At 42.2% G+C, this 21,304-nt stretch overlaps 1 protein-coding gene across 16 annotated transcripts in view; it reads left to right on the top strand.

Annotated features, from left to right (window-relative positions):
- Nucleotides 1–21,304, top strand: part of TRPM3 (transient receptor potential cation channel subfamily M member 3) — a 656,939-nt gene that overhangs the window by 625,963 nt on the left and 9,672 nt on the right. For all 16 annotated transcript variants that reach the window (XM_087823176.1, XM_087823170.1, XM_087823177.1 and 13 more), the window contains 3 exons: nt 17,242–17,392; nt 17,506–17,705; nt 19,856–19,988. In XM_087823176.1, the coding sequence (XP_087679302.1) occupies nt 17,242–17,392; nt 17,506–17,705; nt 19,856–19,988 (484 nt within the window). The remainder of the gene's footprint in view (nt 1–17,241; nt 17,393–17,505; nt 17,706–19,855; nt 19,989–21,304) is intronic.

The raw sequence follows: 21,304 nt of genomic DNA, 5'->3' as shown, positions 1-21,304 counted from the left end.
GGAAGGAGGAAGTGAGATTTCTTGTAGGGTTGAGTCCTATGAAGCCACAGCAAAGCTGTTACTTGAGCCACCAGTCCCTTCCAGCAGGGAAGCCAGCTCTAGACAGATGCCAGAACCTTGAGTTGTCTAAACAGTGAGGTATCTTCTAGCCTCCTCTAGTCCACTGTTTTCTTTAAAAACCAATCCTGTTGGAACAATGAGGCCAAAACAAGCTGCCTCAAATAGCACGCCTCTGTCCCTCACAACAAAATTGAACCAAGATCTATTGCTACTACTCATCATGAAAAAACACAATTTTGTTTGCCTCATTGTGTCTGCCTTCTAGCCAACCCGAAAGTCATTCTGGGCAGCTAATACAGCTACTCATCTATTGATGGGTTCAGCAAATATTTAGAACCTACTCTGTTCCAGGCACTATGCTCTCTGCTGGGGGTAACAGTAATGAGTAAAACCAGCAAAGCTCCTGCCTCCCGGGGAGCTAACAGCCTAACGGAGTCATCAGATTGAAACGCAGAATCACACAAATATTTAATCATGAGCTCTGATGAATGCATGTTAAAGAAATACAGGGAGCTAGGAAAAATCTCACAAGGAGGCTCAGGGAAAGGTTTCCTGAGGAAGTGACTTGTGAGCTTAGCTATGCAGAATCAGGAAGAGGCAATGAGTAAGAGGGGAGCCTGGGGTGTGGTACAGTCTGTGCCAGAGCCCTGAGACGGAAAGTAGGTAACTGAGAGACGGCGGATGGTGGAAGCATAATGTGCGAGGGGAAAAATACTATGAAATAAACTGAAGGGTCAAAGGAGACCCACTTGTGCAAGGCCTTTACGCCAGTGTAAGGATGTGAATTTACTTCTACATTTAATGGAAAATCTATGAAGGGCTTGGTGCAGGAATTGAGTTGTAGTGGTGATGGTGGTGGTTATGGTGGGGTGTGTATGTATGTGCTTATGTGAGTGTGTGTATGTGTGTCTTTGTGTTTGTGAGTGTGTATGTGATATGAATTGCATGATTTGATCAATCAGCACCAATCCAAGGGTTACCAGTGGGTACTGTTGAGAGCTCAACAAGCACCAGGTCATGCAGTTTGGAAGCTGGCAACCCTGACTTCCAGGCTGTTTTTCCTTCCTTTGCTGGCTACAGGGATCTGAGCCCAGCTCCTAGATGTGGACGGAAGCAGCATGGCCTCCATATTTCAGAAACTTTATGCTGAAATTCAAGGAGTGTTTTTGCTTGTCCTCCCTGATTGGGGGAAACACTGGCATTTAGTAGATGGGGTCCAGGGAGGGTACATATTTTGCCATGCACAAGACATTCCCACAATCAAGTACTGCTCTGTGTCCCACACAGCTTCCCAGTGTTCCAGCAGACATTTGTGTAGGTGAAAAGCCTGGTTATGATTAGCTGAGCCTAATTCTATCTTATATTTGAAGACACAATATTGTTGCATGTTTTTAATAAGCATTGGATTTTCTCAGGAATGAAACAACCATGAACATTGAGGGCAATGGTATTTTCTTTGCTTTGGAACTTTCCCAAGAGTTGTTCACCCTTTTAGGAAATTAGCTCACCAATGACAATGCTGCTTATTGTACTTGAGTCTCCTATCAGTCTGCATTTGGGTCTGTGTCATTCATGGAGATTCTTCATAGAGGTATAAGCATCTGAGCACTTCACTGTGGCTTGTAGAGTACTCAGACCTCAGCATTTATATATTGAAATTATTATTTTATTATAAATCATTTTCCTTTTATTTCCCCTTTATATTAAAATTAGGACATTATATTGACTTTTCTGTGATTATATGTGCAGGTAAATTACACCATATATAAATTTTATTTTGGAATAGTAAAGGAGGCAGTAGAAAATATTTATTTTAGAATGGAGATGTTGGGTGTGATATGGTTGAGAACAACTGAACAAGCCTATTCAGTGATTCAAAAATGCTGTGAGTTTAGGAATTTAGCTATTTACTATCTTTGGATGGTCTCTTGGTAACTTTAACATGTAGAGAAATCTATGTAAAAATCGTACTTTGTTAAATAGCCCAGAAAAGTATCCAGGTTGCCATCACCATTATAATATGATGAAAAGGACATTTGACCTTTGTGGTATTTTCCCCCAAATCCATAACCCCAGTCTAATCACGAGGAAGAAAAAAAATCAAACAAACTCAAATTGAGTGACAGTCTGCAAAATGACTGACCAGTGCTCCTCAAAACTGTCAAGGTAATGAAAAACAAGGAAGACTGAGAAACTCACAAACCAGAGGAGACTAAGACGACATGCTGGCCACATGCAATGTAGCATCTGGGTGGGATCCTGGAAAAGAAAAAGGACATTAGTAGAAAACTGATGAAATGTTGAATCAGGTCTGGAGTTTCATTCACAGTAATGTACCAATGTCACTTTCTCATTTAGGCAAATGTACAAGGGTTGTGTGGGACTCTGACATTGGAGGAGACTGGGTAAAGGGTATTCAGGGATTCTCTGTATTATCTTTGCCACTTTAAAAAACCTTGAATAATTTTAGATTCATAAAAAAGTCTGTTTAAAAAAACATAGGAAGACAGTAGAGGGTTCCACATTTAAACATAATTTAAGGAATTTCCTAAAAATATAAAATAATCATTGCATAAGAAGACACAATTGAAGCAGAAGAAATGTCACACACCCCCTGGATCCTTACCCTTCAGGGTCAATGTATGAAGAAGACAAAGACAACATGGGAACCACTGCCAGCTATCATAACATATCATGTCCTTTGTGAATATACAAATGCCAAGAGACATGGCAGAAATGGAGGGAACGGAGGGGGTGGGTCAATCAGATGAACTGAGACCAAGCTTTGAAGGAGCAGAGAGGCATTGCAGGTAAAGCAGCAAGGCACTGCAGATTGACAGAAACAAAAAGAAGGATTAATAAGCAGGCTGTTCTTGGGGAAAGTTTAGTTCAAGCAGTAATGAGATGTGAAGGTAATAAAAATAATAGTGGCAAATACTTAAATAGCACGCTCTATATATCAGACATTGTAGCACATGTTTTATGAACTCTCACTCATTTACTCCCCATAGCAATTCTACGAGGTAGGACTATTGCCCCTACTTTTAATGCATAAGGAAACTGAGACAGAGAACATATTCCCTACATATTAGGTTGAACCTTATGAAGTTGCCATTTTTGTAGAACAAAATGATCTACTCTCAGAAAGTTCATATGATTTGACCTAATAAGTAAGTTGTCTAAGTCACACAGCTATTTGAGAGGTGAAGCTGGACTTTGAATACTGGCAGCTGGCGTAGAAACCTGGGTTGGGAGCCTACAGGCTAGAGGGCCTCTTACAGAAATAGCCAGCATTTAATGAGTGCCTATTATGTACTGAGCACTGCCTAAAGCCTTATTTGTATCAACAACAGCTCCTTTATCTTCACAACACTGTTGAGGTTGTATAATAATCATCCACTTTATTGTTGAGGAAACTGAGAGCTTTAATTGACGTGCCAAAGGTTACACAGCTAAATAAATGGCAGAGGTGGGATTTGAACCCAGCCCGGCTGGCTCCACAGCCTGGCTTCCGTGCTCCCTGCCTCTCATGTGTTTGTATGGTGTGATGTGGCAGAACTGGAACGAGACAAGCTTTCACTGCAGTTCTGTAATCTGGAGAGGAGAGACTTCCCCTGTCAAACCTCAGAACAGATGTTAAGGGTTTTGCATTTGGTAGGACACACAAGAGGGGAACAGTATATTTTCTGGCCAGCTCAAAATGAATGCCATTATTCTGGTGGAGCAGAAAATTGAGCTCATAATCTCTTAAAAAATAAGCAGGGAAATAAAAGAGAGACTGAAAGACAATGGAGCAAAAGGAGAGAAAGAGATTGCAGAAGACTGGAAGGTAGACTATATAATACTATCAAGTATTTTATTTGCAATTGGCTAGCCTTTCCCTACTCTTAAATGATTCACTGGCCATTCAATGGACATTTGGTTCTTGGATATGCTCTATCCAACAGTCAAGTGGTCATATCGTAATGGCCCTATATTCAATCAACTTCATTTACACCAGAATTCTCTTAGGCAGAGAAGGAAAAATAGCCAAATGTTGCTCTGCAGCAAATTAGCTTTTTTAAATGTCATTTAATAATATGACCTAAGACTTTACTAATTTTAAATACCAGGTGAACCTAAATTAGAAAAAACAACAACAACAAAAACCTAAATTACAGAGTTTTTAAAAATGCAATTCCATTATTTTTACATATGTACAGTATCTTGTTAGGCCTAGTTATGGATTGCCTAGCAAGATTTTACACAAATAAAGAGTCACAGAACCTAAAGTGACTCCAATCTTGAGCACTAAGTAATTCAGACTACCAAATCTACACAAAGATGGAGACATCCTTAACTTCATCTCTGTGAATCTCAAAAGAAAGTAAGTTAAGTCCCATGAACTTCGTGAATCAATATTCTGGATCAGTTCCATGGAAATATAACTTAGACTGAAGACAGACATAAGCAAGACATAAGTACAAAAAAGAAACTAATTCATATGAAAATTTAATTAATTAAATGAAAAGAGCACTGCAACGAATATATTATTGGGACCACTCTGCCCACTTGGCCCTGTAAACCTGCCATAACAATGGCAGTTCTCTTGGATTCTGAAACATAAACATGACTGTGAACTTCTTAATTGGTGTCAGATGCTGATGCACAGACTTCCACCAGTTGGTAAACCAAAGCCCTTTGCTTAATATTCTTCAACTAAATATCACTCCTTCCTATTGTAATCTGGGACAAGTTGGAGCAGTGAGTATCCATGGCAACTGTCGATATAACCATTTCCTTCACTCACCTAGTAACATGAAATAATAGTCTCTTTTTCATGACACACAGCAAAACAAGATTTGGCTTTGTTCGTTGCTTATACATTATTTTAGGCCAGTCCTCAGCCTCTTCTCAACAGAGATTCTACTACAAACGCAACACTGCTCTGCAAAATGAAGCTATCAGTCACGGTGAGTGCAATAGCTATGCCTGAGCAAACTGCTTATTCTTAAGCGTGCCTAAGCACTCTAGTGAACTGAGAGATCTCTGTTTCCATGCGTTAAAAACAGACTGTTTGCATTGTTAACTGGGATAAACGAGACTTGAAGAAGACTTAATTCGAGTCTTCAAGCCTGTGGGATAATGCACCTTGTCCAGGGCACTGCAAATGACACTTTCCGGCCTGGAAGTGTTCATGCCCCTCCTGGAGAATATCAGTTTACTCATTTCCAAAGGTAACATCAGACAATAAATAAAATGGAAACTGAGCTTTAATTTTTTTTATGATATCTGTGGTGATAAACATACATTTTCTATTTACATTGAATGTATAGCCACATAGATGCGGTCCTTAAAGTAAGCATGTTGACCAAAACTCACATATGATCACACTTACTCTCAAAAGTCTTTATAATGTGGAAAGAGTATGACTAATGGACATCACTGTTTGAGAAGCTCTAACCCAGATAAAAGAATGAAACATAAGGAAAGTCTAAATGCAGATGTCTGGGCATTCAGACCATCTTGACTTTAACATAACTCTCAACTCCCTCATTATGAGAAATAGCACAATATGTGTAGTTAACATGATGAAACCATAGGTCTGAATCCACGCTCTGAGGCCTCTTACTAGCTATGTGTCATTGGGCAAGTTACTTGTCTCTTTGTGCCTCAGTTCATTTATCTGTAAAATGGATATAATAGTTACCTACCTGTTTTGGAGTAAGTTGTGTCCCGCACAAATTCCGGTGCTGCTTACCTAACCCCCAATGTGACTGTGATGGGGCCTTTGGAACATAATTAGATTCAGATGAGATCATGAGTGTGGAACCCTCATAATGGGATTAGTACCCTTATGAGAAGAGACAACAGAGAGCTTTCTCCTTCCCTCTGCCATATGAAGCCATCTGAAAGCCAGGAAGAGGGATCTCACTGGGGAATGGAATCAGCTGGCAGCTTGATCTTGGACTTCCAAGACTCTAGAATTGTGAGAAATAAATGTCTTCTGTTTAAGCCACCAAGTCTATGGTATTTTTTTATGGCAGTTTGAGCTGACTAAGACACAATCTTATGTTTTTTTTCTCACATTTTTCTTGAGCTGAAATTTATAAAGCATGAAAAATAATGCCTGAAATATAGCAAGTGCTTTATTGTTTGTCAAATAAAATTTTAAAAAGTAAATGAATGGGTGGCAAATTCTAAAGTTTTTCTTTCAGGATTTCTGACATTTTGTCTTAATGAGCATCCTCTTTAATACCTCTAGGATGGTTGTAACCACAATTGTTTGCTAAATAATTATAAATGCTTGCTGTTCTTGAGTTTAAAACTTGTTCCATCAGATTCATAGCAGCCCTGTTCTTTGAAAAGTTGTAGAGAAAAACTTGGCCATCTGCCTTATGTCTGTGTTCATGTTAGCATGTCTCATCCTGGCCCCAAGAAACAATAATCACTCCCCATCTACTGGACACTGGTTTTATGTCGCCTTAAGTAGAATTGCATCTTACATTAGGATGTGATTGTAATCAGGTCTTACATTAAATGCATTCAGGAAGCTACTCCTCTGTATCTTGTTAGCTAACTTAACAATCAAGCTGGACTTGACCCCAGACTTCCTTTTAGCTCCCCTCTTTCTTCTCTCTTCCTTCTCTCCTGGGTGTGTGTTTGTGTATGTGTCATCATTGAGCATGCAGCACAGAGCCTGCACATTAACCATCCTTTTTTGATTAAATAGTAGTCCAAGATATGGAGAAAGAAAGACAGAACAGTCCTACAAAACCCCCAAGCTTGCAACCCACAAGCTGCTCTACCAGAGCCCAGAGGACAGCCTTTGTTTCACAATTAGGCAAGGGATATCGTGGGGGAAAGCCCGACTTATTTCCTTTCTATGTTGGACCCAGAAACTGGCCAATTTTATGCTGCTTGTGGTTTAGTTTTGGATTTTTCCACAGGTCTATTCAGACCAATTTGGCCAAAGGAAATGCCACCACAGAGCATTGTTTAGAGTAGAGCTGTGTGAAGCATAAGCTTATTAAAAATGAGATGGCCATATTTTTTTAAAAAACAAATATAGGTCAGCTTTCACATTTTACTAGTTTGTAATTTATGCAATGACAAAGTATTTTCAAATATACTCTAACCAACATGGTCAACTAATTTATCATTTATGAAAACAGCAGCATCTTTGGGAGAGGGAGGGGTGTGCGTGTGTGTGGTTTTTGTTCAGGTCTAAGAGAAAAATACAGATTTTATATAAACCATCACTTTTACTTAAAAAAGAAGCAACAACCTTCCTGTATTCATGAAGAAATGAAATGAGAATGTGAATCTACCCTTTCTCTTATACTTTGTGATGGATATGCAAACTGTTGAGTCAAACTGTTCAGAAATTTTCAGGTTAAGCACTGGCTACAGCTTTTGTTTGGGAATGCTGCCTCAGGAAAGGCTACTCAAGGAACAAAAGGGTTTTGTCTGTCCCTAAGCTTATTGTTCCTGACACACAGTAGATACACTTACAGTTTGCACTAAGCAGCCACCACTAAGGAGTTTTGCTGTAATGAGAAAAGCTGGGATTGTGCTCTGAAGTCATCATCAATAGAAACCTCGTTCCCTCTCCGAAGCCTCCTACTGTGAGGGTTTCTTCTATCTATAAAAATTGATTTTGCTCACATCAGGTTAGGAATCAGCATTCCCTTAGGGGGCTGCTGTTTGGCCAATAAAGACAGGAGAGCTATTTGTGTGGGTAGGATGGAGGGAAAGCCTGAGTGAGCCTAAGCTCCTGTTTTCATTAGCCATTTATTTCTTTATGATAGCTGGATGGGAAGGAGAGTCTCAGAGTTGCCACTGCAAACTGTGGAGGACCAGAACTCAGCTGCTTCCATTTTCCCACCTGGGGACAGTGGGTTAGTCCCTATGTCACTTAAAGGCATTGGGGATCTATTCAGAAACACAGAATTAATGAAAAGAGGGTTTACTTATTAAAACAAGAAACCATCAGGCAGGAGCAGAATGGATACAGGGGAATTACTCAGTTTCTTTAATAAAGCCAATAAAGGGTTAGAGTACATAATAATGCATTATTATCTGATTGGATCCCAGGGCGCCCTTCCAAAGGCCCACACGATGCTCTCCCTCCCTCTACTCCTTAGCACTCTTTCCTTTTCCCCAACTACTCTCCTCTGCATTAGTTCAGACATTACTTCTCACAGTTCACAGAACACAGCAGACAGGTTTCTGGGCCGGGGCCTTTGCCCTAGCAGTGCCTGCTGCTTTGAGCACCTTCCCCAGAGAGCCTCTTGGCCAGCTCCCTCATTCAAGGCTGGAGTCTCTTCCCATCTTACCTTCTCAACACAGCTCACAGCTACCCAACACTCCTGGTCCTTCTTGCCCTGCTCTACCTTTTCTTTTCTCTTACAGCACTTATCCCCTTCTAACACACCACTGAGTTTACTTATTTATTATGCTGTTGATTTTCTGTCTACCCCCTCACCACCAATACCCCCTTCCCAACTCAGGCTGTGGAGGAAGGTCACAGATCTTTGACATTTCATTCACTGGTGTATCCCAAGCACTTAGAACAGTATCTGGCACATGGTAGGGGCTCCATAAATACTTATTGAATGAGTGATGAGGGAAGATGGGCATGTACCATCATCATTATTGTTAATATTATTTCTATTGTTATTATTATATCAAGCTTAGAGATGAGGAAACTCGGGCTCAGACACACTATTTGACTAACTCAATAGTACGTAGATGGCAAAATGTCAAATCTGGGACACAAACTGTACCCATCCAAGGTTAGTGTGTTGTGTCTAGTGACTTCAAAGAATGATTTAGTAAGATGGATCAGTTGTGGGTAGATCCCAAAACGATGGATCAGATTCACTTGATTGGCACCTGAGTTTATTATTTTTAACAGATAAATCTTTTAAGATGAAAGTGCTTATTTTATTTTAACTGATGTATGCCAATGTTTTCTGGGAAAGAAAAAAGTTGTTAATCCACTGTACAAGGATATATGTCACCCTACTTTTTATTATAATAATAGCATACGGTTGAACCCGCTCACCACATGACAGCAAGTGATGGGCAATGGAACCCGAGCCCACTAGTAGCCATTTAGGTTTAAGCTGAACATGGACTTACCATGATCTGAATTCTTTACTGTTTGAGGAGCATCATCAGTTGAAGTGTGAAAGCTCAAGTTTTAACAGTAAACAGAGATGAGTGGGCAGCCTGGTCTTAAAAGGAGACAGGGCTAGGAAAATAGAGCCTGGGATTAAGAGGTCAGTAAGGGAACGAGTAGCATCGAGAGGAAAATGTGCCAGCAGATCAGAGCAAAAAGCATGAGTTGTGAGTACAAATGGATGTCTTGCATTGTCTGTAGTTCACCAGGGAATTTGTAAATTATGTCCACAGGAATGTGCATTTGCTTATATATGTGTTCCTGAATATTAGGGGCCATATTGATTCTTTCCCTCAATGTTATATAACCCCTAGGAAGTGGATTTTCTCCCCTCCTTCCCCACAACTCACATACAACATACATAGGTTTGTGACATCCTGCTCTTTAACCAGATTAAAAAATGAGGGTTATTCAATTTAATTGTGTTTTCTAAATAGGTCAAAGTTGAACATGTGTGCAAATGGCAAGTAGACCAGAAGCCCTGAAGGCTCTGCCGTTCCCCTCTTCGTGCTGTGGTGGCCGGGTTCTGTATCATACCGTAGAGGTTAGGTATTTGCTTGCTCTTCTGCCAAGAGTGGAAAGAATAAGATTTCTTCTACAGATGACCTACCGCTAGCTCCAGGGATAGAGAATCCAGCCTGGGGGTTATTCCGGTCTTTTGTTTCCTCTCATAGAATTGTAGAGTGATAAAATATCAGGACCAAATGAGGCTTAGAGATCATCTGAGCTAGCCTTTCCCAACCATTACTCCCATAAACTACTCACTGCTTTGTAACATCTTTTCTAGTCTTTAATATTTTTAGTTAAATCAGCTCATTTTAAAAATCTAAATTAATTTCTTTCAAAACATTTATATGATAGTCATATGTTGAAAAATCAGTATTATTTGATGAAAATAGAAGACAACCATAGAATAAACAGAATGAAAAGACCACATTGTTATGAAATTCTGTCCGGATGCTTGAGCCTTCAGCCTGCCCAGGCTTTACTACAAAGGGAATTTAGCAAATGTGAAGGAAGTGTTGAAGAAATGTTATCCTCAAACTGGCACATGTTCTCTGGTGGAGTCGGGAAGATCGAACGAGTCTCGAAAAGGAAATTGCTTTTTCACTGTCCCATTCGATGTTGTTTAACGTCTGTTCCTGTGTCCTAAAATGACCTTGGACCTCCAGAACTGTGTGTCACCACACTGTAGGGAATGTCCATAGTCCAAGTCCTTGCGTTCACCGACGAAGGAACTGAGGCCACCCCTTACCCCTCGCCGATGCTTGCCTTTGTGCCATGTCACTGCCGATTTGCATCTTAACCAACAGTTGGATTAGGAGAAGGGAAAAAGATGACCCACAAGAAGTAAAAGGCAGAGCTGGTGGGTGGTGCTTTTGACTTTGTGAGCTTGGAGTTTACCTTTTCTATCACCTCTGCTCTTCCTGTCCTTCATTGCTAGAGGATGCTGGTGCTGGCCTATTGAAATAAATAGAAAGAAAACTTCTGCCTGTATCTACTACTATCTAAGACTCTTAGATTAAGAGCCTTCTAGAAAGATGTAGCCATACAAAGCCATCCAGTTGTCTCATCAGAGAAAAGGCAAAGCAAAGCAGAGCGATCTAAATCTAATTCACCCTGGGAATCAGTCATAGGCACTGCCTACTGGCATTCTAAAGCCTCCATGGTAAGCTGTATGGGTTTTCAAAAGAAGGTAGAAAAATCCTTTGTCTCCTTATCTTCTCAAGATGAATTTTTAGTTGAAAATCCTTTATTTAAAAAAATAATAATAACATAAATGTAGTCATACACTAAACTAAGCTTTTTATCCCATTGCCTATGATTTGGAATAAGCTTTTGAGACATTTCTTCAGACAAGAGAGGAAGGAACAATCTTTGAGAAATATCCATCTTCATCATATTGTTTTTATGATGCTGATAATGTCAAATAGTGATATTTTATTTTTAATTTCTCATGCTTTCGGGGAACAATATGGCATGTGCATTAAATAAGTAAATGTTTCTTCTCCCCTTATAGGATGATTTCAAAAGGGCAGATGTCTTAATCTTTGGCAACTGTGTGCCTGCACCTGATACCTATCATATGAATTGTCTTTCTCCACACTCTGAATTTTAGTGTTCCATACATTTATTACCTCATCTGAACTGTTCAGGCCATTATTCTTGTTGATAGAAATGAAACATTCAGATGCCTATTAACCTGTCTCTGTGTTTGTTCATAATTGAGAGACTCCTCTCAACCCCATGCTGGCTCTTTCTTCAGAGGCACAGAGGAAAGAGACTTCGTGCTGGAGCAGGCTTGAGTGGACCTCCTGACTCTCTTCTTACTGTCTTTGAGATACTGACAGAGATGCTAAAGCTTTCAGAGTCTCAGTTCCTCATCTGTAAAATGGGCATAATAATTGTAAAAATTAAAATAAGGTGTTATAAGTAAAGCTCATAGCACAGGGCCTTACATTTCAGTATGCAATAGGAGGTCACTATTATTATATGTTATTCCTGGAAAGGCCACATCACATAGAGCAAAGTACATACAAGCGTTGGGGTCAGAGAAAGGATAGGATTCATTTCCACTTCATTCAGAATTGTATCTCCAGTGCCAGTCCCACCAAACACCTAGCAAGAACTCAGTATTTTTTGAATGAATGAGTGAATGGTTCTCACATAATCCCTTATTAGCTGTTTGGTCTTGGGTAAGGCATTTCACCCCTTGGTGTGTGTTTCCTCAGCTATGAAGCAAAGATAATATATTTCTTACATAGCTACTGGAAGGCTGAAATGCAATGACCAATATAAAGTACCCGGCACAGAGTCTGGCAAATGCTATGCTTTCCCTGGGTGTTCATTCCCAAATCTCTCCTGTGCTTTCCATTTGAGGATCCCAGATAAAGATCGAGGATGAGAATTCCCTGGGAAAGTACCCACTTTAAAAGGTGTCTTTTAAAATGAGCAGTGGGGGTGTCCAGGGGCCTGGGATGCATGAAGGAGAGGTCCCACAGACCCTCAAGGTCTGAGAAAAGCAGGATGTCTAATTTTTCAACTTCCTGGTTCCTGGGCAGCTGTGAAATGCTACAGGTTGGGTATTGGCCAGGCCATGTGGGCATGAGGAGGATCCTAAATACAGAAACAGAAATGATCTTTTACCCCAGACCTCCTATTCTCATTTTTGAAGGAACTGGGGGAAAGGTTCCATCTCTTGTGTCAACTTCAGTTGATTGGCTGTGCTTTTTGGTAGTTTTGTCTTGAAAAGGATTCTAAGGCCTCAACTTGGCTCAAAAGGAAAGTGTGTCATGATCTATTAGCAAGGTCTGCGCAAGTACAGGATCGGGTGTTATGGCTGGTGTGCCTGGAGATTTACACAGCAGCATTCAGAAGGAAGATTTGCTATAGCCTTTGCCAAAGACAAGGCATGTTCCTTTCATTGTAAAACTTGTCAGTTGTAAAAACAAACAAATAAACAAATATCTGCTCTTACAGGAACCATCTCATATTGACAGGTCATTGTGAAACTTGAGCTATTAAATAGGAAAATAGACACTGACACAGTGAAATAGATCAGGTGTAACCCTTGCAGAAATGCCTGGGGTCAAATGTACAGTATGTATTCATTTGGCAAAATGTTTATTGAACACCGACTATGTGCCAGGAAGTATTCTAGCTATTGTTCTGCTTATTGAACAAAACAGACAAAAACTCCTATCCCCATGGAGCTTATATTTCTAGTGAGAGATGCTGTTGACCCTTGTTTTAGTTACAAGAAAAGTTTATTTATGAAAAAGTCTCCAACTGTTGGAAGGCTGCTCTCCAGAACATGTAAAGAAAGGGAGAGCCTTCTTACTATCACTCAAACACTATAGCCAAATTATGACTGCACAAGCTATCATTGTTTTGGAGCCCAATCATCTGTTTCTTTTCTACCTACTAATGCCTAGTTAGTAGAAATGGCACCTCCAACTTCTTGCTGTGCAATGCGTCATTGTGACCCACACAGATAAGCCATAGAGAATCTGAATCTCCAAACATTTGATCCCTTCTAATTTGGCCACAACTGCGTAGATGTAGTACCTTGTACCCTGTGACTCCTCTGACCTAATTTATCTATGATCGACTTCTAGAACCAGGTTTTCTTCACTTTGGGAGCAGCTGGCTATGTCCAGGTGCTTGGCCAAAGTTTCCCAACTGTATTTACTCTACTTATTTGATAATAGGTGAAATCTGTGTTATTGGTTGCTGAGTCAGGGTCCCCAGTTGGACAACTGAGCATTGATCAGTGTAGACCCCTTAAGTTCTTTTTGCTTGGGGTAAGGAGAGCAACAGTGCCTCTGGCTCCTGAAACCTTGACACTGTGATTCAACTTTGATATCAGGTCAGATTTCCCATTTCGAATCTTTTCATGCTACTTCAAGACTCCAAATGCAGCCTCTCAGGAGCGGGGTGCCCAAAATATCTATGTTTTTTATTACCGGCCTGTGGACATCAGTAGGAGGTGAGAGTGGTTGTATTAGCCAGGACCCTTAGAAATCCAAATAAAATTGACTTAAGGAAAAAAGGAATGTTATGGTTCATATAAATGAAGAGGGCTAGTTTTAGGCATGGCTGGATGATGGCTGGATCTCTGTGATACAGTCACATCACTTGGTAGTGTTACATCTCATTATAAAAAGAGAGCTCCTATTTTATACTAACTAGTCCCAGCAAAACTCTCAAAGCTGATGTTCATCAGCTCCAATTGCTCAGGTGAGGGCCACATGGCCATCTCTGAACCAATCCCTGCAATCAGGGGATAAAGCACACTGATTAACCTCCTAGATATAGAATTGGAGTTAATTTCACCCAAACTCCATGGACTGAGAGAGTGGGGCAAGGGTGGTTCCATAAAGGGAAACCAGGGTGCTCTTACCAAAGAAGGGGAAATGTACATGGGGCGGGTAGAACCAGCAGACATCCACTAGAGAGGCTCTGCACCATTACCAAGGAAGAGGGAGGTGACACTTGACATGAAGGTGAAAGTAGCTAGTCATTTACTTCTTGCAAGAGGGTTGGGAGAATAACCCCAATGTCAGGCTCCAAAGCAGGAAAGGAGGAGCCACGGTGGTAGCCACCAGCCCACATGCCCTTAAACATCCACTCATGTGTCACCTTGGGTGCGTGTGCCATGGAGCATATCCTTGGGAGCATGCACCCCACATACTGGTTGGTGCCTCATGACAAACCAGATAACTTATCCCCCGTTATGAAATCTGCTGCTTCTCAGGGCTTTAACTCACCCAGCTGAGCTCATCAGTGGTAGACATCTGTAAGTTTGAGACAGAGCACTTTCTAACGCAGGTAAATACCCAGAACAAGGACATCATTAGAAGCCATTATAGAACAGTGCTTTGTACTAACCGCTGCATATAATGTTCGCAGCCACTCTGCTGATATTATCCAATGAAGGCTGTTTCTTAATGATTCGTTTTTATTATCATTATCGCTGCCACAAGGATCATCTAATTCGTTTATACTGCACTTGTTGCTGTAGCATCTAGGTGATGGTCCTCAGGGCTGGTCCTGACTCCCAGGCTGCTCAGCACGACCCAGGCCAGAGAGGCTGCAGCCGTCCTGTGCTTCCTGAGAGCCTGTCAGAGCTCGCAGCACACCGCAATGCCCTGGTCTGTTCCCTGTCTGACCTCCCTGCTAAACTGCGAGGTGCTTGAACAACAGGGATTGTCTCTTTCATCCCCAGTGTCCCCTGTACCCAGCATATTATAAACCACTCACTAAATGTTTGTACGATAAGCCTCTCACTAAATGCTGTGCATGGTGATTGCAGAACTAAGAGGAATCAGACATAGTTCCTAACCTTGAGGAACTTAAAGTCTGTTCATTACAAAAGTAGCAACACTAAGGATGGCACCAGCTAATGCTGATCAAGTGCTAGGTGCTGGATACTGAGCTAAGTGCTTTGCACGCGTTCTCTCATTTAATGATCTTCACGACCTCCCCCCATGTTACATACTATTACTACCCCCATTTTACAGATGAGGAAGCTGAAGTTTGTGGCACAAGCTGTCGCATCATTTGAAAATGGTAGAATCGGGGTTTTCATCCATGTCTGCCTGATTATAGTGCATGTTTCTGACCAATAAAGTAATACCACCTCTATAAAGGCAGGATGAATAAAAAGTATGGGAGAAGCTGAAATAAATATGCAAAGGACTGGCAGGGAGTTCCTTCGTCAGAGCTCAAAAATCAGGCAGTAAGAGACAGCATGACATTTCTAGGAACGGCAAAAACTTGGTCCAGTTTAGACTCATAGGGAGAGGTGGGAAGTGGCCAGAGATGGCACTGGGCCAACCACCCTCAGCGTTTGGACTTCATCCTGGAGCCATTGGGGCCTCCGCCACCGGGTTTTCCTTCCAAGGGACAGCCGTCGTGGGTGGTTAGTGCCACGATGACCAATAATAAAAGAGATGCCAGCTCTTTGAAAACATCTGAATCCAAGACCCAATCATCTTGCAGGCAGATCCAAAGGAAACACCTCGGCCATCTTTCTCTGGTCATAAAAGCAGGGTCTTGGCGTCCTGATATTATGAAAGCCTTCATAGCCTGAGAAGATGCATTTCTGACTTGAGGACATGTCAGAAATCACCTAACTTTTCCAGCCTGATTTTAGCTCAGTAAACTTACCTTAGTGACACCTGAGAATTACCTGGAAAGTTTTAAAAGAAATACTGATGCCCAGGCCACCCTCAGAGAAGCACTGGCATTTTTTGTAAAGCTCCCCGGGTGATCCCCTGTGCCGCCAAGGGTGGGACTATAGAAAAGTACAGGGCTTAGCAACATTGACTCTTGAGAAGAGAATTAACTCCCCTCACCAGGAACTCCTGTTAAGATTCTGGGTCAACTTTGCAAACATTCCTGGCAGATCTTCAAAAGCTGCCTGTGGCAACTGCTGAGACCTCTTCAAGTCCCACCCCCTTTTTATATATAGATAGCTGCAAAAGGACCCAGTTCTAAAGCCAAATAAGGGAGAGGGACAGCTGGAGCGGGAGGGTGACCTCACCCATCTCTGGTCACCTGAGGCCATCATCTCACTCCCTGAGCCATGCTGTCTGGGCAGCACCCAGGAGTTTTGTCAAGGATTCCAGTTTCCCCTGAAGTTACCCAGAAACTCCAAGCCGGCCTCATTAGCACATTACTCACGCTCACCCAGTCCCACACATCACCTTCCTCCTCACCCCCACCTCCAGATCTATTTTTTTTTCCATTTGCCCATTTTTGCAGTGCAGTTGGGTTTTGTTCCCCCGTGCCCTGAAAAGCACGTTTTTGGAATGGAAATGTTGCTGAAAGAAAGTGGGTGGCTCAGGGCTCCAAGGTCCTGGCCCACCACCCCTCATTGCCCTCCCCATGAAATGCCATTTGTCAGGAGAACCGAGACACAAGCCCTCTAAGTACTTCCCCAGCCCTGCTCTGTTTTGTTTCTTCCTCACTGAGACAGCAAATCGTTAACTCAGAGCCTGGGGTTGTTTCTTACAGCAATTAACAGCTGCCCCGTCTTAATTCCCAATCAATAGCCCTCCGCGCTGCTGCTCCCACAGCTGTCGGCTTCTGGCCTCTGCAGCACATTCTGAAAGTAACTTGGGGCAGTGAGACTGCTCCTCCCACTGCTCCCCAGGAAAGCCCTCGCCAGGCTTCCTAAGGACACCAAGGGCCCCTGGGTGAAAGTCAGGGGTCAAGGGACAGCATGAGCAAGCTGGGGACTCCACCCGCCTCTTTCAAGTTGAATGACAACTTGGAAGACAAGAGGAACCAAGTCCCCTCCGGAGTAGCAGCAGCCCCTTGGGACATTCATGAAGCTTTCATTTTTCCATTTTGGCTTTTTTTTTTTTGGAATTTTATTTATTTTCTGTTTGGTTTGAGATGGCTGTCTTTTTCCTCCATCTAAAAAAAAAACTCATTCAATCAGTCTTTTTTTTTTTTAATTCAAATAGCCGTCATTTCTCATTTATTGCCTGTGTTGCTTCCTGCAGCACCCTGTGGACAGAATGAGACCCGTGAGGACGGTAAAATAATTCAGCTGCCTCCCTGCAAGACAGGAGCCTGGATCGTGCCAGCCATCATGGCCTGCTACCTCTTGGTGGCGAACATCCTGCTGGTCAACCTCCTCATCGCTGTCTTTAAGTAAGGGGGTCTTTCTTTAGAGCCCTTTGGGATGACATGGGGACGCTGCAGGGGTGTGATGCTTCAGCAGGCAGTGGAGTTTCTCACTTGATTCTCTCTGGTCTCTATTTCAGCAATACATTTTTTGAGGTAAAATCAATATCCAACCAAGTGTGGAAGTTTCAGAGGTATCAGCTCATCATGACTTTCCATGAAAGGCCAGTGCTGCCCCCACCTCTGATCATCTTCAGCCACATGACCATGATATTCCAGCACCTGTGTTGCCGATGGAGGAAGCATGAGAGCGACCCAGATGAAAGGGACTACGGCCTGAGTAAGCTTCGAGGGACAGGCCCCAGCAGCCACAAATCGGATAGCCCCCTGCTTCCTATAGGCGTTCATGCAGGACTGTGGTCTCTGGAGACTCGGAAGGGAGCACGGGGCATGCTTGCCAGAGAAACAGTGCTAGAAAGAAGACAGTAGAGGCTGCAATCAAGCATTCTTAGCCTCATATCTTTCTTTTTTGTTTTTTTAATACTTACCCGAAGATGTGTTTATTGATTTTAGAGAGAGGGGAGGGGTAGTGGGGGGAGAGAGACAGACAGACATTGATAGGTTGTCTCCCATACACACCCCCATGCACCCGACAGGGAATCAAACCCACAACCTAAGTATGTGCCCTGACCAGGAATCGAGCCCGTGACCTTTCAGTGCACAGGACGATGCTCCAACCAACTGAGCCACACTGGCCAGGGCAGCCTCACACCTTCCTTAGTGAGATAGAGCCCATCTCCAGCAGGGCTGTTTTAGCACCTTCATAGGTTCTAAGTTTCTTACTTTCCAGAGGTCCCACCACAAATATCAACCATATTTATGAGCTCCCAAGCTGCATTATATATAATTTAAGCATCATTATTTGAGTTGAGTTGAGCTGCAGGTGACAGAGTTTGATTTTCCATAATCATTTCTTGACCTATCCTTTTTTAGCTCTTGAATGTTTTCTAAACCTTAGGGGTTGTACTTACATGATTTCATGAGGACACCAGCCCTGTTTTCCATTATTCAAAGGGCAACACAGAAGACCCTCCACCATCCACCTTCTAGTCCAGTGTTTCTAAAAGAAGGTTCTATTAGCACTGAGGCAAAACAATACTTCATTGTATAAGATTGTCCAACACATTGTAGGGGAGTTAGCACATCCTGCCTCCACACATTAAAAACCATTAGTTCCTGCGGATTGCTAAATGTCCTTTGGTACCTCCCACAGCTAAGAACCATTGGGCATCCAGTCCCATACAAGGAAGCTACAATGGTTTCTCAAGTAGACCTCCTACACTAACTCTACTCAATGAACCTCTAGAATAAAAGCCCAGAAATTACCTCCAGGTGATCACTAGTGGATCTAAAGTTTGAAATCAAAGCCATTTAATCACCTGCTTCTCTAAGACTAAAACAACAACTTCCCTAACACAGCAATGCTGACTTCTTTCTAGACATTAAAATTGGAGAGTTAGAAGGGACTGGGAATTCCAAATTTCAGTATTTCCATCTGAAACATAAATTTAGACAAATAGAAAACTGGTGGTAGTATGGGGAGGAAGGTGTTCAAATATGTACTGGGCCATTTTCTATGCCCATCAGTAATGAATTACTTTACCTGCTATTACAGAAAACCAGACTAACAATAGCACAAATAAGTAAGGTTTTATTTTTCTCACAAAGCAAAAAATAACCCAGAGCACAACAGTGGCTCACTGAAGTCAAAGACCCAGAGTCCTATTTTTAGGCTCAGCTATTCGTGAATGCACTGTTGTCTCAAGGTAGCAAAATAGCTGCTGCACTTTCAGTCACCGCATTTATGTTCAAAGCAGAAAAGAAAGGGAAAGGGAAAAAAATGTAGAAAGACACAACCACATCACTATAGTTCATCAGGAAAGCAAAATCTCTTCCCAATACACCGCCTCTCCCTGCAGCAGACTTTTGATTTTTGAGCCAAACTGGGTCTCATCATTGCTGCTACCTTCAAGGGAGGCTGGAAATGTGTGTATTTGGCTTTCCAGCCTCAGTACTAGGAAGGGGGAAGGGGAGATGAGGTTGCAGAAGGGCTTTTAGTAAGGCCAGTGAACAATGTCTGTCTGCCATACTCCTCAGCCTAGAAACTGAGCTTCTGAGAAACCTCTCCCGGTGTTGCTTCCCTTTCCTGGATTTAGCTACATGTTTGGCCTTACAGCTTGAGTGATTGTAACCAGTCCCTGCAGTACACCAGATATGCCAGATGAACCTCACAGACTCGTAGTGAGTCTAATGCACAGAAAGGGGACAGTGACGCCAGTTGCCTGGCTGGATCTGGATTTAGTCTGAGACTTCGCAGAGAACCTAGGCCCCTTCTCCTAACCTTGGCTCAGATTCGGAACGTCATTAGGCCCACAGGTCAGATGCCATCACTTCTACTTCTCTGCCTCATACCTCATGCCTTTTCCACAGAACTGTTCATAACTGATGACGAGCTCAAGAAAGTGCACGATTTTGAAGAGCAGTGCATAGAGGAATACTTCCGAGAGAAGGATGATCGGTTCAACTCGTCCAACGATGAGAGGATCCGGGTGACTTCAGAAAGGTGCGTGCCCTGGTCACATGTCTCCTGGGATGTTTTAAGCCACGGTGTGTTTTATCAATCGCTTTTGTTAGGACAGCCACACACACACAAAATCAGAGACCCCTTGTGTTTACTTTTACTGTCCAAGAAATCGTGAGGCTTATGAGAGAACAGAACATTGCCTGAAGGGTTCCCAGGTCGAAATCCCAGACTTACAGATCCTAGACTTCCCCAGCAGGCAGGAGCGGCCACCTTCTGGACGCTGGAGATTGTTGTGTTCGGAACAAGGCGGCAGTTGCTGGCTCAGACCAGAAACTGGAAAGTTCTGACTCAGACACACACCGAGAGAAACCCAGCCCAGCTCAAGGCTCGTTAGCAGGTTTGCATCTGATGTAAATCACTGAGCGTTTTCTCCAAAGGCACAGATAGCCCAGGTGCCTGGCTTGTATGCGCGCCCAGTGCCTTCTAAATAAACAACAGCATGAGACTTGTGTATTGGTTGGAATAATGGTTGCGGTTTTGTTCCAGAATTATTTTATGTTTTCTTCTTATTCAAGGGAAAAGCAGATTTTGCTACCCAGTGGTCATGTATTTTTAGATCTCATTGACCAAATGGTTTTGTGGACTAGCGGGGCTCTAAGAAAAATCTCAAAATAAAGAGAAAAGAATCTTTTTAATTTAATAAGTCTAGCTTTATGCAAAGGAACTTGCATTTTCTTTCCTTCCTCATTTTGCTGTAGACTAATAAAAACTTCATTCCAGGCTGCCACGATCAAAAACCCAGCATTTGGGAACCAATGTTCTAAAAAACACCCAAAGTGTTATAAAGCATTTGGTGTAACTTTACATTTTGGGGTTTTTGGGGGGTTTTTTTGTTGTTGTTTTGTTTGTTTGTTTGTGGGTTTTTTATTGATTTCAGAGAGAGGAAAGGAGAGGGAGAGAGAGAGAGAGAGAGAAACATCATTGATGAGAGAGTCATCATTGATCGGCAGCCTCCTGCATGCCCCCCACTGGGGATCGAGTCCGCAACCCGGGCATGTGCCCTGACCGGGAATCGAACAGTGATCTCCTGGATCCCAGGTCAAGCTCAACCACTGAGCCACACCAGCCAGGCAGTAACTTTACATTTTAAACATTTGCAATATAAAGAGGTCAGGAGCAAATTATAAATAGTGAGAAAAGGTATAATATATTGATGATTTTAATTTATATAATTCAGGCTTCTAAGATTTGAGTCAGTCACTTCTAGTTTTCATGAAATGACATTTTGTCTGCTTACTCACTTCATACATTTTCTAGTGGCTCTGTAGAAATTATACAAGAGCATTTCTCTGTCC

The sequence above is a fragment of the Miniopterus natalensis genome, chromosome 12 (assembly GCF_054644295.1).
Source record: "Miniopterus natalensis isolate mMinNat1 chromosome 12, mMinNat1.hap1, whole genome shotgun sequence".
NCBI classification, from domain to species: domain Eukaryota; kingdom Metazoa; phylum Chordata; class Mammalia; order Chiroptera; family Miniopteridae; genus Miniopterus; species Miniopterus natalensis.
Note: the sequence above shows the minus strand (reverse complement) of the source record. Positions and strands in the feature narration are given on the sequence as shown.